The sequence below is a fragment of the Hoplias malabaricus genome, chromosome X2 (assembly GCF_029633855.1).
Source record: "Hoplias malabaricus isolate fHopMal1 chromosome X2, fHopMal1.hap1, whole genome shotgun sequence".
NCBI classification, from domain to species: domain Eukaryota; kingdom Metazoa; phylum Chordata; class Actinopteri; order Characiformes; family Erythrinidae; genus Hoplias; species Hoplias malabaricus.
Genome location: NC_089819.1, coordinates 48,026,938 through 48,044,957, shown reverse-complemented (window position 1 = coordinate 48,044,957; position 18,020 = coordinate 48,026,938). Strand labels below are relative to the sequence as shown.

Below are 18,020 nucleotides of genomic sequence, written 5' to 3'. Positions count from 1 at the left end.
CGACCCTACATTGGATAAGCGGTTACAGATAATGAATGAATGAATGAATGTTTGGTGTATATTACATATGAATTTATCCTGACCACAGAAAAAAATTGTCCTGATTTAGAAATAATTATTTGACCGTTTGCAGGATCCTGATGCAGTGCTACGCTGTGCTGTGTATGCGTCTTCTCTCTCTATCTGTTTCTGTCATTTTCTAGGTTCTGCTGTCTGTTCCAGTCCATGTATTTGTTCATCCATCCAGAGTTCGTTCCACATTTCAGTCCATGTGTTTGTTCAGCCGTCCAGAGTTTGTTCCACACTCCAGTCACAGTTTCCTGTACGTCACCTTGGCGGGATGTGTACGCTGCTAGCCAGCCGTGTTTGTGCTTTGTGATATCTGTGAGTTTGGTGTTTCTTGGTTTTGACTTTGTGCTCTTCCGACTTCGACTACAAATTTTGTTTTGTCCCTTTTTGGTTACTGACGCTAGATTTATTTTTGTAAATTTTTGTAACACTGCATATATATTTTTCACCAGAGTATAGACTTATTTTCTACTGTCCTTTCTTGCAATAAATAACAGACTTGATATTCTTTATTCTTACTATATTCATTGTTATGCTAGACTTTAAAAACACTGTTATACCTTTAAAATATTTGTACCGCTACAATACCCTTTTCCAATAATGTTAATGTTATCGTTTTAAATGTCATTAATCTGTACATGACTGGAATATTGAAAACAGCCTTAAAACTGTAGAATAAAGAACCAAATATTAAAGTAAAAATAGACCAACGCACCTTCCACTCCACTGATGCACTTTACTCTGTCACGCACTTCTACGTTGTATCCTTCGAAGGACATGAAAACTCCGCTGGGGTTGTAGGGCTCTCTCTGGGCATAAACTTTAGAGTAGCTGTGGGAGAACTCAAAGCGGTCGTAGCCATCATACTGCACCACCTTGCCATACACCTCAAAGTATTTCTCCATCCAGCTGAACGGCAGGTAAACCTCGCCACCCTCCCGCCGCCCTTTGATGGTGATGTCATCATTGATCAGGCAGTCGATTTCTTCGTATCGAACGCCTCCTACCACCGGTGGGGGCTCTGGGGGCTGAGGCTGCTGCTGAAGACCATCGCCTCTGGGGCTGGGTGGGGGCAGAGGGGCCCGGGGCAGGAATCGAAGTGCCTTCTCATTGGTGCACTTGTTCCAGAGCACCACAGTGACAAGCATGAGCAGAGCACAGATCACTATGAGGGTCTTATAGTGGACCCGGGCCGCCAGGCAACGCATCCTCACGGCTCACCTGTGGGGGGAGGCACACAAACACAAGCACTCATAAACCCTGTCCTTAGGTTCCGGTGGCATTTCATATTTTGCTGTTTACAGTCCATCAGTAATTCAGTTAGAGGAAATTTGATGCATATCTACATTATATTAAGCATAGTTTAAAAGGTCCAATCAATATCATTCCTCACCACATGAATACTCAATGAATGAGCCCAAGAGGGGAAAAAAAATAAATTCAATATCTGTCCAACGTCTTAGCATACAACTCCCAGAGATCACAGCAGCATACTGAGCAGCTTACCGTGACAGAGAGCAGCAGAACAGCCGCCAGCCTTAGTGAGTTATTATTCTACATGCTAAATTTGTCTTTGAGAGAGAGCAATCTGTTGCACTAAATGCAGACTACGCTGGTGTCTCAGGGAGAAGTCTTAAATAGTGCGGCATCATTTTTCACAAGCAACCGAATTATAGCAGCTTCTCTCACAGGGACCGGCTACACACTGGGCCAAAGTCACCCACCAGCCTCTTGCACCTCCAGCAGTTGTCATCAACAATTCACAGAATGACTGCTCTAACAATGTGAGAAAAATGGTGTGATAAAACAAATTTCCAGCTCCTCTAAATTCATCTCCTCACTGTAAAACAGCAACTCTCGGCAAACAATGCCAATCAGCAGGGGCGGCTTTCTCCCTCACATCATCTTTCCTGGCATTTCATCTGCCGGGACTGGAATAAAAATCAATAGGCTTGAACAGTGCTGCCTCCCACCACTGCTAATTACTGAGCCGACAGTGGCGGCACAGACACGCCAATGACAAAGGCACTGCCTGCAAAAAAAATAAATATATAAAAAAAATCATTATAGCTCAGCGGCACAGGCTAAGCTGAGCCTAAGGTCAGCAGCTGGAGAATGAGCATCAATTGCACAATGGACTTGATCCATCTAGACAAACAAGCAGCGCTGTACGCACTAAATTAAACTGATTGACCTGGGAGGCTTAGCGAAGGCCTGACTGAGGATTAACCAAGAATATAACAATCAGAGGCACAACAGGAATTTGTGATGTTTGACAATGCAGGGGCCTCATATTAACTAGCTGGGAATAGATCTAGCTTCACATGCTGCTGCATTTCACATCTAAAATGCTCTCTGAAGGAGTTTGCTTTTCCCTCTGCCAGAGCCCAAAGCCATAAAATATTGCCTCATAAAAAAGGATCACTCATATTTGGTGAAATGACATCGCATATAGGGAAGATGAAAGATCAGGGCAGACAGAGTGCTCTCTCTCTCTCTTCCTCTCTCACTCTCATTTCCAAACCTGCTCTCTCTTTCCTGACTTTATGCCTCTTGCTTATCTCTCACTCACCTCTGCTGAGGCTGCAGTGAGGCAGCATCCAGCGACTGACTGCACAGTGAAAGATAAGCAGCTCGTCTGCTTTCCGATGACTATAAATAATTTGATCTTTTTACAGCTTTCTCAGGAAAGGAGGCAGAGTTCAGACGGCACCACTTTCATGAGCGGAGGGGGGGGGGGAGAAAAACCGGCAAAAGCAAACCCTAGACCAACCCTAGAGTGCCAGGTCAATGTAGGGCTCCTGCCATACGGCCCACCAGACAACAGTTTAGTCCAGTGGCCCAGGCTGCAGGGCACATCTGCACCTGTGTTTGAGGATGGTTTGTATTCAGATCCACTAATATGCAGGAGGTATGCCTGAGCTCTGTGTAATCCTATGATCACACCCAACTACAATAGTGTCACGTGGCTGTAATCTCCCCCATTGAACAAACAGGCTGGTTCTTACCAGTTGCGAACGTGGAAGCAGATGGAGTTAACAGTGAGGCTGGTTCAGATTAGAATTAATGAGCTGCCCTTTAAATATTAGTAAACATTAACATATTGTAATCCCACATCCTAGTTTTTCCATTTGGTGTTTTGATTATGTGATATCATTTACATTGGCCAAGCTCACACATGCTGCAGCTAAATGCTTGTCATTTACATGCGCTAGGCCTACCAACCAGTCTGTGTTACATAATAATCATCAAGTAAAACTGCGTGAGCTTCAGATTGTCCTAGTTGCTTGCTGGGGGTGGGGTGGGGGTGTAATGACATTCATATTATTTAGCAAAAACTACTGTGCCATCATCCTAAAAAAGAATGATCACTAAACAAGTGCATCAATCAGCAAAAAGACCCACCCATAAACCTTATTATTCATTCTTCTAGGCAGTGCGTTGTCCAGGCAGCTGCCACGCCCCATCCGCATCCTCAAACTGATTCATGCCCTGTTCTCTCTTCTCCAGGTCCAGAAACTTACACAGCAGGCGATCAATTACCTTCTTTCTCAAAGCCTCCCTGTTATAAAAGGCTTTGGGGAAAATATCTAACTGCTATTTTGCTGGCCATTATTGTGCTCTCGATCAAAACTGTACATATTTTTCTTAAGATAAGCTCCAGGACTGTTGTTCTGGTCAAGAATTAATTGGTTAAAGACTTGACGAATTAACCTGCATTAGCTGGGTTTACGTGGTCTTGTTAGATTGCACTTGATTTGTCTAATTCACAGACAGATGTCTCAGAAGCTCTAGGTGATTAGGTTTAAAAAAAATTATATATATAAAACAAAAACAGCAGCTCTTTCATTCGACAGTTGTCTTGTTTCTAATTGCAATGTCAATATAAAACGATTAAGGTTTAGCCCTAACTGCTAGTTCAAGGACCAGGACTATGGTTCCCACAAACAGGTGAAAAACCACAAAGCTATCTCTTAGCACAACTCCATCACCCCAGGGCTGCTGTTCTTTGCTGGCACCCTGGGCTCTGGGAACAGTAGGTGTTATTGTAGGCTGGTAATGGCTGTCAGTTGGGGGGGAGCATGGAGCTGGCACAGGGGAACTGGGAGCAGTGAATGCTGAGCTTTCAAGCACGGATGGCACCACCAGTCCCACAGATTCACTCCAGAGAATCCATGCTTGTTCTTTCCACTCACACCGGCAGCATGTTCTCTATACACCCAGAAATAATGCAGAGAGGGCTAGAGGCTTCAGCTGTGAATGTGGGTTTATGAATGCAGAAGCTCATGTTGACAGCTGCATTGTTTCTGAGACCTTATCATGTAAAATGGGTGCGCTGCTGCAATCAAAATCAATTCTGCTCAGGGGAATAAAAGATGTAGACAAGGGCTCTCTAATTAAAGAACTTCATTATGACGTGCCAGCTCACCAGAGAGTACAGATTTTTTTCCAAGGCAGAAGTTTCTTCAAGAAAAATTAAAGGTGTTACACTGCTTGCCAAGGTGAAACTATACCCTGCTATTTTTATATCCCAAAATACCACTGTGTGAAACAAGTTCTAACAAATAAATAAATTCAGCACTTGTTTGCCACCTAAGGCAGTTTCGAGGTGGAGAGTGTTGTCTTGTGCTCATCAAAAAACACAACATGCTTCACCTCCCAAAAAAACAGTACCATACCTGAGACTTTCACATAAAAAAAAGAACATGGTATGGGCCCCAAGAGATAATGTGCCTGGTCTTGGAGTTGTAACTATTTAGAGCCTGTATGGAGGTCGCTCACTTCATCACAGAGACTGAGACTGCCGACACCCCTTTGCCAACAGAATATAGGCCTACACTAGCAGCTGCGGAGCATTGTTAGCAAGTCAGGGAGGGTTAAAGATAATAAGAGCTGTCAGAATTCAATGCCAACTCAGCCCAAGTTAATTTCTCATAACTGCCCCTAGAGTTGCTGCGTGTACCATGTATAACAGCCTGAGAATATGTGTTTTAACCAGAAGGTTGTTTTCATATTAAATAGATTTTAAAAACATAATAATATTATAGTCACTAGACAAGATTAAGAAGGAAAAAATAAATAAATACAAAAATAAAAAACCCAGAAGTACAAAATCCCTAGCTCAACACAAGAAAACAATATTAAAAAAAGGACAGCTGCTGCTGTTGTTTTACACCAAATTCTAGATAAATAAGATTTTTTTCTCTTTAAATACTACTAGGCTTCAACATTAAAGCACGTGAGACTAACATATAAAGCAAGGCCATATTAAAATAACTACTCAAACATCAATCTCACAGGAACACGTACATAACCAAGCCACATCACAGTGTGAGTGTAAGCCATTTCAGGCTAGATGTGATGCATGACTGGATTAAATATTTTTAGAATTATTCCTCTAAAATATGATCCAGCATTTACTGCAGATATTGATCAGATACAGATATGCATCAGTTACTGAAATGCTATCTTCAGTGGGTGCCGTAACAAACTATAAATGCAGCCCAAGTATTCAAGCGCTTTCATAAGATTACATGCACAACTTAAGACGGTCACTGTTACTGAACTGCATCCTAAACCGGCAATTAATTAAACAGAATTAAGATTTCAAACTTGTCCTAAGCGGTTCTCAATACGCTTGAGTAACTCTTTACTCGTGGAAATGTCACTGCATGGCACTATGGCCAAGAACAGGTCCTTGCAGGCTCCTCTCAGGTGTTATTTTGACTGCTCCACAGCGGCAAGAGCAGCCAAGTATGAAAGCACACTCTGGCAGTGCCGTGGTGCCCTCAGGGCAGACGGCAGTCGGGCTGTCGAAGCTCAGGTGTGTCAGCCCTAACTAAACTCCTGACATTTTCACTTCTCTGGCTCCGTTCAGGAGGGGGATGGAACAAAGAGAATCAGCATCTTCCACTGCGGCTTGGAGGCTTGTTATCACTCAAGCCAGTATTTGGTCGGAAGAGGCAACATTCATTGACCTAAACAAGCAAAACACCACTATTTTAAAAAGGTTATCACCAGGCTTGTTTATACATCCTGCAATCTACAATCTAGGAAATCACGTCCGCTTCCTGTTTGTTGGTAATCTAAACAACATCACTAGTCTCATTTAGCGAGACAAATTTAATACTAGCAGTACTGCGCAAACAAGCAGCTATTACTGCTTTCCCTTTGTGGCACAAAGCAGACAGCAATACCCACAGAGGACGCACTGATAATGCTCTTTTGAGTGTCTGTGTGTCATTTAGACTAATATTCATTAGAAAGGCAGTTCAGATGAGCTCCCTTATCAACATACCCATTTAAATTAACAGATGCCACACACACACACAAACTTGGAAAAGATAACAGCAATGTAGCAGATAAACTATTCATTATGTTTTAAGAAGGGAATGCTTTATGAGGGTTACACTTGGCCTGTTTCCTATGTTTCATATAAATGATGTTGCATTGTAAACCTGCAAATGTGCTGAGCATGGTTTTGAAATGAATGAATTGGACTAAGACACTAACTCAAGATGATTTATATATTTCTTTACAAACTGAATAATCATTTCTTTTTAATTCATAGTTCCTTCATATAATGTGACCTTCATATCATATCACACCTTTGATGCTTTCCCAGATGAAAAAACAAAAACTATCTTTCTTCCATCTGTCATTTTCGATTTGGTTTTGGGGGCTTCAGTCTCTTCTTCAGTAAATGTTCTGAGTTGAGTATTTTCAGTTCAGGTCAATAACTTCACCAATCAGGAGTACCCCACTTCGTGGACCAAAAGAACCATTTATACTGTCATGCAGAAGTTTGCTTTCCAATTCGGACTATAACCTGGTTATTGTCCTGTTTTGCATCTTCCTCTAAATCCTGAATTCCTACTTATAGGTTCTGGCAGGGTTACACTTTGCATGGTGTTTTTAAAACTACAACATCCTCTGGTTTACTTCATGAAGCTTTAATGTAAAAACTTTGTTTGTAAACTAGAACAAATGTATACAACAGCTAATTTTGCCATGCCATGTTTGAGATTCCAAAACAAATGATCTCCTCCAGCTTTAAATATTTAAATCAATTTAAAAAAAGTCTAAAATCAGTCAATTAGGTAATAATTGTGAAAGGCCTAATATAAAGCCTTAGCCTCAATACCCAGGGGATACAAGAACACTGGGATTAATAATTAATAAAACTATCACTTTTCAGGTTTTCTGGAAAGATGGGACGTTCTTAGTCCAGCAGATCTACAGATCTCACACAGAATCAAGAATCAAAGAAACTGGCAAGGATCCAGGCAGGATTTTATGAATGTGTGCTAAGAAAATTTCGTGATAACTAAACAAGACGTTGCAGTGCATTCATTAAATAAATTAATTAAAAAAATAAAAATCTAAACTTTGGGAAAATGGCATTAAAGCTGAAGACTACCTTCAGAGTACCTAAAGAAGACTACCCAAGTCAAGAGGCAATGTTCCTATATTACTTTTCTGAAATTATGAAGAGACTATGTGGTGTCCTGCAACTATACAAAGAAGTTTGTGCCTTACAGAGTGTGTGGTTATCTTTTAATTAGCACACCACTGTCAAATAAATAAAACCTCTAAGTACAACATTCACAATTTTTACAGGCCAAACAAAAAAGTCAATTTAAATTAGAAAAGCACAATGAAATAGTTTTTAATATCTCCTCAAGCAGGGGGTGGACAGAGAAAATTGCTTTGAAGCTAATGCCCCTCATCCAATTCATCAGTAGTCGGGGGATTAGAGCTGTTATTACCAAAAAGCTTACAATATTACGGCCTGGGAGGGATTAAACACATTTCTCATCAACTGAAGACGAGAGAGAAACAAGCTGTCCAGTGGAACCATTACTGAGCAAGCGCCCCGTTTAAAAACAGTTTGAGCAAAACCCAAGAGTTTACTTCTGCCTATATTAAGACATGAGAGATATCGAGCTTCTGTTAAGCTTAGCTTTGGAGAAGGTTCCAGTGTCTGACCGTTTACTTAGCCATACGACATGCACAAGCCTTGAGGAGAAAGCTCCAGTGGGGAGAGGCGATTCATAATAGTTTCCTGAGGATGACATGTTGAACCGGCAGGGAGTCTGAGGATTATACTTTAATCAGATGGGGCTAGACCATCCAACAGCCACCATGATTTTTCACAGAAAACCCTAACAAAGCACCAATCTGAACTAATAAACAGAGGATTGCTCTCCTTCCTTTCTTCTCCATCTTTTTAGACTTTAGGTAATCTACCACAAGCTATAAAGATTAAGACATTCTGGGGCTAGGCTTAAGGCTGTTTGTACAAACTATTTTTCTTTGCAGATTAGGTAACTACAGCATGGGGAGCCCATAGCCCACTGTGTATGTTTTATGAGGCTTACCCTTCTCCATTCACAAGAGAATGTGTGTATGAGCCCTCATCTCCTCTGCTGTTGGTTTAGACTTCTATGCTACTCCATCTGAACACGTGCTCCAAGGAGTCTCCTCCCAACCTGCAATAAAGGAAATGGCAGTTATTATACACTGAAGAAATTAAGCCTGTAGTGCTAGAGGAGTGATAAACGTGGATAAAGGTGTGCACAGAGGTGGGAACCATGAGTGTTCTAAACAATATGCTTAAAAACATAACAGATACCATCAACACTGTACAAATAAAACAATGCAATTAGTCCTGTTTGGCTTCCTTTAGTGCCACAGTGTGTTCAACTATAACAAGCTATTCATACGGAACACTTCGTAAACAGAAATCAAATGAAATTCAGTGTTTATTTCAGTGCAAGGAAAAGCAGAACATAACTAATAGCAAGTCTCAAAAAGAGCTTTACTTTTGGTTAAAGTAAGTTTTTCGACACTCTGAGGCTGTAAATAATCCACAACAAACATCTGTAGAGATATGAATATATATTACGTCTATAATGAATTTATGGGCTTTCCAACAGCCAGGTCATTAATATGCTGACAATCAGTTGCTATATCCCCAGGTCTGTCTGAGCTCTTCACCCCATAATTAAACTCCACCATATAACCTTCCCCCAGCACATTAGGAGAGGTTTTCTTTTTCTTTTTTTATTTGTTTGTTTTTTAGGTACTAAATCATTTCACAAAGAGCATATTGATTTAAAAAAAATTATTATATACTATGGAAAAATGTGATGTGGCTTAACACTAACAATGCCATTAGGTTATAATGACTGTCTAACAAGCAACAGCACTAGAGTGACCAGCATCATATTTATCTGAATTTGTCTAAAAGGTAGTGTCTCCTCATAACCTTTCCTAAACATACAGTTCACTCGTTATTACCCTAAATAATCTAGACCACCAATAAAAACTGAGCCAGACTTTTTTTTCAGGCTGCACTTAGCTAAGCTGTAGAGCTCCGTTTGGGACGGAGGAGACGGGGGGCAGCACACTCAAGAAGCATGACATTAAACAGGCTTTTCAATCGGCCCAGCTGTCTTCAGAAGATCACACAGGCTTTAGCAAAGCTCATTTCAACAACGCAGAGAAACGGCACGAGTCCCCTGGCTACGGCAGCAAGACTGAACCCTTAACACACACAAGATGAAGCTGAGCCACCGCTCAGAAGTGTGTAAGAGGTGTGTAACGTGCTGTATTACAAGGAAGAAGCAGCTTGTGGTAGCTCAGCAATAAAGGTGCAAGAATAAGACTTGGCGTGGGTGGGGTCAGATAAACAAATTTTAAAAGCTAATACAAGAAGCATGTATTAGAAACTCTCATCATATTGGTCTAGGGTGTCTGTGATCACATTCAAAGTGAGTGATTCTTCAAAAACTGACCTCAAGCCAATGCTGCACAAACTCCAAAAGAGCAGCTTTTAATTTCTTCAGTGTTGATCTACTGTCAATATTCCCTCCATGCTCTTTATAAAACTCTTTATAAAATAATAATGATAAAATATCATCATACTTCCTACCTCTAAATACAGACAGTTCAACTGTGTGGAAGACCAAGACCACCTTAACATGAGAGAGAGAGAGAGAGAGAGAGAGAGAGAGAGAGAGAGAGAGAGAGAGAGAGAGAGAGAGAGAGAGAGAGAGAGAGAGAGAGAGAGAGAGAGAGAGAGAGAGAGAGAGAGAGAGAAAGAAAGAAATAGAGAGTGTGCTCTGCATGCTAACGTGGCAGTTCCCTGAGGATAACTAGCTCTCCCTCTGGTATGTGCATCTGGACAGTCATAGGGAGCTTAAAGCCTGCTGTAACAGAGCTCCCGCATGTGGCCACACTAACAGGGTCTTACATGCTGCAGTAATCAGGCCCAGAGAAAGAGTGCTGGGGGACCACTAACAAGCTCTGTGGCCATTTACAGAGGGTTTTAAAAAAATAAATAAATAAAAATAAAAACAATAAATAAATATCAGCTCACATTGTCAGTAAAGTGTTTAATTTTTTTTTTAATTACAAAAAATATACAATTTTAAAACCTCACCCACCTTAAACAGTAACTTTTCAGAGAGTGGAAAAATATGTAAAATGTAATTTATCACGAAATAATACTGGTGATCTATTCAAACAATTACTTCCACAATTTTCTTGCATGTATTTTTGTAAATAGGATTTTGAAGTCTATTTATTCATTCATTCATCTGTAACCGCTTATCCAGTTCAGGGTCGCAGTGGGTCCAGAGCCTACCTGAAATCATTGGGCACAAGGTGGGAATACACCCTGGAGGGGGCACCAGTCCTTCACAGGCCAATGCAGACACACACACACACACACACACACACACACACTCACACACACACACACACACACACACATGGACACGGACACGGACACTACTGAGTCGCCGATCCACCTACCAACGTATGTTGGGAGGAAACGGGGGCACCCGGAGCAAACCCACGCAGACACAGGGAGAACACACCAACTCCTCACAGACAGTCACCCGGAGCAGGAATCGAACACACAACCTCCAGGCCCCTGGAGCTGTGTGACCTGCCTACCTGCTGCACCACTGTGCCGCCGGAGTCTATTTAACATTAGTCAAATATTAAGCTCATAACTTCATACACATAAAACCAGCCATTTTAACTTAGGCTAAGATTACGAGGTCCCACAGTAAACACTTAACTACACTGTCAGAAAAATTGTCACTGTGGTGGTACCTTTTGCTGTCACTGAGGTATAACCCTCAAGGGTACATTCATGTACCTTCAGTTAGGGAACATTATTGTACTAATTGTACAATTGTAAATTGCAGATTTTAAAAGTTGTGTTGATTTCATACGCCCCATTTCACCTCCAGGGCGTATATTATGTTATTTTATACCGTTCTAGAATAAAAGTTCACAAATATTCCCCTTTCCTCCTGGAAAAGAAAATTTAACGTACCTTTAGGGAACACAGCTGGATTTAAAACCGCTGTTGTAACTCTACCATACCTTTTATGCTAAGAGTGTATGGTTTTTATAAAACAACAAGAAAATACAATATAATGTAATTGTGTGTGCTCGAAAAACTTGCTTAAAATCTTTTTTTGAAATTCTGGACCTGTCAACAAGCGCTATATTTTGAAGAGTGGATGGTGCAACACCTGGTGCAGTCAAATAAAAGACGTAGAAAGACAAAGAAACAGTTCTAAGTTTTCTCTCTACAAAACACAGCAGTGCCAACGGAGCTGTTCTGACCAGGGAGTTCCTGACTGCAGAAGAACATCTCACTAAAGCTCCCTGCTGGGCCATCTGGACTGTCTCCAAAACATACTTCTACATAATCACGCTCCATCCATATGCTCTCACACTTCTACCACGCTTGGATACAAATGAAGTGGGAGAGTGAGAATAACCAATCTGGACATATCTCCCCACACACACACACACACGCCCTAGCAGATAACCCACATGACGATAACTAAATACAAAGATTATTAAGAGACAAGTATACTTGGATTCCATCCTTCAGAGTTAAGTATCATCAGTGTTTCAGCTGTGATTTTTTGAGGATATGAATACATTCACATCAAATCACCTCACACTCCATCTTTCCATTTCGGTATTCAGGAGGACATGGGCATTAAACATTCATGGAGGAGTTTCGATTACTGCCTAGACAACGATACCCAGAACTGTTTCCGCAGAGAGAGAGAGAGAGAGAGAGAGAGAGAGAGAGAGAGAGAGATCCATCATTTTTCTGTAAAGAGGAAGAGAGAGGACACTTGACAAAGTAAGTTACTGATGGAATAAAATTAAACAATAACGTAACTAGGGCTGCAACAATGATATTATAGAAATGATTAATGTGATCATTGGAGACACTTTTTGATCCATTTTATGAATCATTTATATAACTTTATTATAATAATAAAACAATAATATAATAATAACATACAATTCGGCTGGAAAGAGACCTATTCTGGAGATGAATCTTGCATCCTGAAAACAATACTGTCTTTCAAGAATCAACAATGCAAGAGAAAACACAATCAAACAAATTTAAGAGAAAAGAGCAAAAAGTTTGGTCTTGTGCCGTCGTCCGAGGACGAGAAGCACATGCACCGTCTCAATTTGGCAACATATAAAGTCAAGAGAAGAAGTGTCTCTTTCCCAGCTAATTTCCACTCTGCATTAAATATGGCTACTTTAATAATAGATGTGCACTTGAAAGGGAAATGGAATCTGTCTCATCCTTGATTTATAGCAGTCTGCCAGATATGGTGCCTGTAAGTATGGTCCAGCAAAAGAAAATTTTAATGCAGAGAGCATTTGAGCCCATCTCACCATATGGAAGAGTCTGAAAGGTCTATGTAAGAGCAGAATAGGGAATGGAACGCTCCTGGACTGCATGATGTGGTAGTTGAGGGCAACTATTACTTAAAGTTTCAATTTCTTCATCATTTCACCAAAAAGGAACCGTCAGAATTGCTGAGGGAAGAGCATGGAGACATTGCTAAAGAAGAAGCCGGAGAAAGACTTCTTTGTGTGATCCTGTATGGATGTCGCTTGGCCCCCTGAACACTTAATGGTCCTAAAAGTGGCCTCCATGATGCGCCTGCCCCTCCCCTGCTCGGCCCCTCTGACCCTGGAAAAACGGCCTGCCCCGTCACACTGGATTACTGGAACAAAAAGGGGCTAAAAGGCTGAAGTGTTGCGGTCGGGGAGATGCGGCAGGCTTGTCACCGGCTCTCATGGATATAGGGCTTGGCTGGAAAATTCCTATGCTTCTCCGAGAGGCTTTGCATATATTTGGGAGACACTCTCTCTCTCTTTCCTCACTCCCTCTCTCTTCTCGTCTCTTCCTCCAACCATCCCTTGCTACCCCCCTCTCTCTCCCCGAGTCTACTTCAAGATAAGCCTCGAGTGTCCACTGTGGATTTAGGGCTGCTGACTGCAGCAGCTCTTTCACTGTTGACTATTTCTTATGCTCATGACTACTCAATACCTCTCAGTACCTTTTCAGTCTCGGTCTCTCGCCTCAGAGATGAGATGGATGACATCGCTACATCTCCATTTGTTTTCTTTTTTTGGGCATTTTGAACATTAATGAATGCAGCTGCAAATGTGTCACATCAGACCCACGCCAAACAGGGAATCGAGGCGTTCTGTTAAAAAGCAAAAGTCAAATCTTCCATTCTTTTTCTCCCCACTGTATTATTTGCATTTTGGAAAGTTACAAATCAATTGAAAGAAAGCACAGCTCATAGAAATCTAAAAATGAGACCTTTTTCAAAGAGAAGCTATGACTTCAAACCCATAGAGTACTAATGAATGCTCATGCGGTGCAGTGAAGTCAATGCAAATGAAGTCTTTTAAAAAGATTTCTTATCTAGGCTACCTCAGAAAGGCCTCTTTAGCAAACCTCAGGACAGACTCTGGCTCTAGGGAAGCTCAGGGAGGTTTCAGCGAGAGCGCCGCCATGTCAGAGGCGTTCCAGCTGGGTTTGAAACCGGCACGCAGGCCCTAGAGCTCAGAGACTTGAAAAGGGAAGAGAGTTGAAAGCCTAGGTCGGACTCGCTGCTGCATCTCCTGATGCATAAATAGCCTGAATCCCTGACACATAAAACGGGGCGAGGAAAGGTTGAGATTTCAAAGCTCTCTGGCTGAAGAGGACAAGGCAGCCTGCCTCAACTCAAGAAACCAAACAAGCCGACGCTCAAACGGCTGCCAGGCCAAAAGCTGGCTCCTGGCTGTGGGGTGTGTGTGATTATTCATTTATGATGAGCGCATGGTTCACATAGGCTAATGCTTCAGTGACGCTAGTGAACAGACCCACGCCGCATGAGAGATTCTAGGGAGTGTGTTACTCACACCAAACCACCCAGTGTGAAAGCAGAGATACAGCAATACACCATTACTCTCTCTCACTTGCACATACATACGCACTCACACTACAGCTTTAATGAAGCCTGAATGATAGCCAAATACTAATACAATATTCTGCCCTCGAAGATGCCATGGACGAACAGAGGCTAAATCAAACTCACATTTCTAATCACAGCCTATTAAAACTGAGCTGAACAATATGGGAAAGACTTTTATGATTTTTCTAATTATATTGTGACTGAAAAAAAATTGTGTTCATTTCCACTTTTTCAGCATTGAATTAACTGTGAAACACCCATGCATGGAAGCACACACTATATTATACAGTACTAATTTATCTAATGCCCTGTGAAGGACTGGCGCCCTCTTCAGGGTGTATTCCCGTCTTGCGCCCAATGATTCCAGGTGGGCTCTGGACCTACAGATAATGAATGAATGAATGAATGAAGTTACCTAATGAGGGTGTCACATAATCAGATCATTCCATCCCAAACATTTTGATTCTGGATAATGTTCAAGTGACATAACCTGTCAATTCACCTCCTCACCCATTTCACTAGAACAAAATATATATACGAAATTACGAATTACGAGAAACCCAAAATAACTACTATCCATCCATTATCTGTAACCGCTTATCATCTAATTCAGGGTCACGGTGGGTCCAAAGCCTACCACCGTGTGTTTTTGGACAGTGGGAGGAAACCTGAGCACCCGGAGGAAACCCACGCAGACACGGGGAGAACACGCCAACTCCTCACAGACAGTCACCCGGAGCGGGAATCAAACCCACAACCTAAAGGTCCCTGGAGCTGTGTGACTGCGACACTACCTGCTGTGCCACCGTGCCGCCCAAAATAACTACTAACTACTTTCAATTTGAACTCAACTGAACCTGATGAAAATAGTCAGGTCCGATCAGTATATAAATAAATAATTATTTCGCTCTCTCTCTCTCTCGCACACACACAGAAAAGAAGGTTGTTTTACAATGCCATCTTGGCTCCCCTGTTGGGGTCTCAAAGTGAGAGGACCTCAGCGAGCTGTGTGAAAATCAAAAGGCCAGGCCCGCATCTTCAGCACCTTGTTGGTTTCTAAAAAGATTGCTAACTAGTCTGGAATATTAAACAGCCAATGTGTGAAATCAAATGCCTTTCAATGAAGAGTGCTTCAAAAGCCTCAGTGCGATATCGGCATGGAGCAGCTGATAAGACACAGTTGGGGAAAAGAAGAGGAGGATGAGGAAGGGCTTCCAAGGAGGAGAGCAGAGGAGGAGAAGGAGAGGGGGAGGATTATTCACCCATATCTGAACTGCGCATATGCGCAAAATATTATTCACTAATCAAAGGCTTCCCTTTCATATCAGGATTTATGATTCATGCTTCAACAGAAAAAAAAAACCTGCCAGCACAAAGAGAGAGAGAGAGATGGATGCATGGAAGCAGAGAAAGACATAGGCAGAAAGATGAGAGCATAAATGAGAAAGAGCAGGAGAGAGAGAGAGAGAGAGAGAGCGCAAAAGAAAGAATGAATAATTGGGACAAGAGAGGCTGTTTCAGGACATCCATCACTCCTCTTGCACATCTGAAACACTGGCTGACAATGATCTGCAGCAGGCAGCCGGAACCAAGCCTTCCCATCAATCTCTTCTGCAATCTTCCCCAAGCTAACATGCTGCAAATGCATGTTAGCAGACTTGGAGCTGACACATTGTAAATCAGCTGCTCATTGCATGTTAGAAAAGAGCAAACAAAAACAATCCTCAGAAACACTAACTGAAGCCTACCTGCACAGAGCCGTATGCAACTGAATAACACATTGCAGTACTTGAGTATTCACGAACAGCTGGTACCAGGCTACACCACGGCAAAAAGATCAGGAACTCGTACGCAATAAAGTTTATATAAAGGAAAACTGTTCTGGTGTGAGCCAGTTCATTAGACAATGTGTTCAAACCTCGATTAAATTCTTTACGATGGTTAAAAAAAGCATCCCTTGTTGGGCTGTCGCAGTAACTGCAATATTGTTATACAGTGAAACTGACTGCCCAAAGACAGGGAACGGCAATCAACATCACATCTATACTTTGCTTTTGTTTTCCATTGTTTGGTTTTACACTAATGTGTGTAATGAATGTTAAAAAAAATGCAAAATCTGATCTTATCTAGCAACCTATCATCCAACTATCGAAGCCCACCTGCGAAACAGCTCAGGATGATTCCAGCTGACAGTTAGGAGTACAGCAGTAGAATCAGGACAAATTAAGTCATTTGTGGAGGTACTATCGCATATAACAGTGTTGAGCCCCATTTAATCACAGCTCAGGAGATTCTTTCACAATGACAGCTCTAGGTCCTTGTTTTAACCCTGTAAGTTAGCATTTGTAAGTAGCCCTAATGTAAGTTGGCTAAAGAGCCCAAAACAACATTAATACATGCCTCTGGTGATGGCCTAATTTACCTCAGCAGTTCTTGAAAGCTGACACCATTCATCACATCCTCTGTACTTTTGCACATCCATGTGCAATTTCCTCACCACACTGAGCATCACGCCATCTCAGAGAATAGGGATGAATAGTTGTCAGTCATACCACTTACAGACATTTGCTTTCGATGTTACCCTGTCATAGTTCTGCTATCGTCTTCTCAAAACTGGTCCCCAATGTGAATATTTTTTAGAAGTGTGCTTCATTTTTCAGTAGATTTACCAACAAGACCAGCTGCTCCCATGCATGAATATTAAATGTATTCCTCAACTGAATGGTGAGTATGTCTACTAGAAACAAATTGTGAAAGGAAATACATTTAAATTTGAATGAAAAAGCTTCTTGGTTAGTTATTGGATAATAATTTACCTCGCTTATCAAATTCATTTACTTCATAAAGCACCTTACATGCTCTGGTTATACTGATACAACTCTCACTAAACTACATTCAATATATGTTATTCAATTCTAATGCATGCGTTGTGAAGTCCCTTATAGGCAGCCTTCAAATAAAATGTTACCATACCCTCTAAAGGCAGTGTTAAATACAGTTATTTCCAAGGCCACTGGGGCTGACGACAGTTATTTCTAAAATCAATTATTTCTAAAAGCAATTAGTGACAGGATCTCTACCTCAGTGACATGTACATCATATACAGCTTTATATTAGCATGCTTCGTAAAAAAACTGATTTTTAGCTCATGATGTTATAGCTCCCTCACACCATGAGGTCAGATAAAGACCAGAATAAAAAGTACTGCATTATTTAGGAAATCATTTAAGATTAAATAAGAAGAAAAGAAATGGAGAAAGGCAAAAGGACTCTGGGCTATTCACTTTAACTTATCACTGGATATAAAAGTCATTAAACTTGAGGCATTGCTTCAATCTACACGTTCACTGGCAAAATAATGTGGTACTTGAGTGTCAGCCTTGATGCAGTCTACTTAAATAACAAGCTCAATGATGTTTCATGCCAATCTGTCCTCAAGGCTAAGGAAGGGGAGGGAAAAACGTACCAAACGAGACGACAAGAGAACAACGTGTGTCACACAGGTGATTTGGAAAGCTCCATTAAACGAAAACCCCACTGTTTGAAAAATGACGAAACCAACAGGAACACGAACTATCCGACAACATCTCTAATATATCTAATCAGACAACAAATGCAGAGGAATGACAGCAG

General features: G+C 41.4%; 1 protein-coding gene across 1 annotated transcript in view; it reads right to left on the bottom strand.

The window, feature by feature from the left end:
- Positions 1 to 18,020, bottom strand: part of LOC136677504 (D-glucuronyl C5-epimerase B) — a 51,240-nt gene that overhangs the window by 16,409 nt on the left and 16,811 nt on the right. The window contains exons 2-3 of the mRNA XM_066655066.1: positions 8,451 to 8,561; positions 785 to 1,290 (exon numbers count right to left, since the gene is read on the bottom strand). Coding sequence (XP_066511163.1) covers positions 785 to 1,277 — 493 coding nt within the window. The 5' untranslated portion in view covers positions 1,278 to 1,290; positions 8,451 to 8,561. The remainder of the gene's footprint in view (positions 1 to 784; positions 1,291 to 8,450; positions 8,562 to 18,020) is intronic.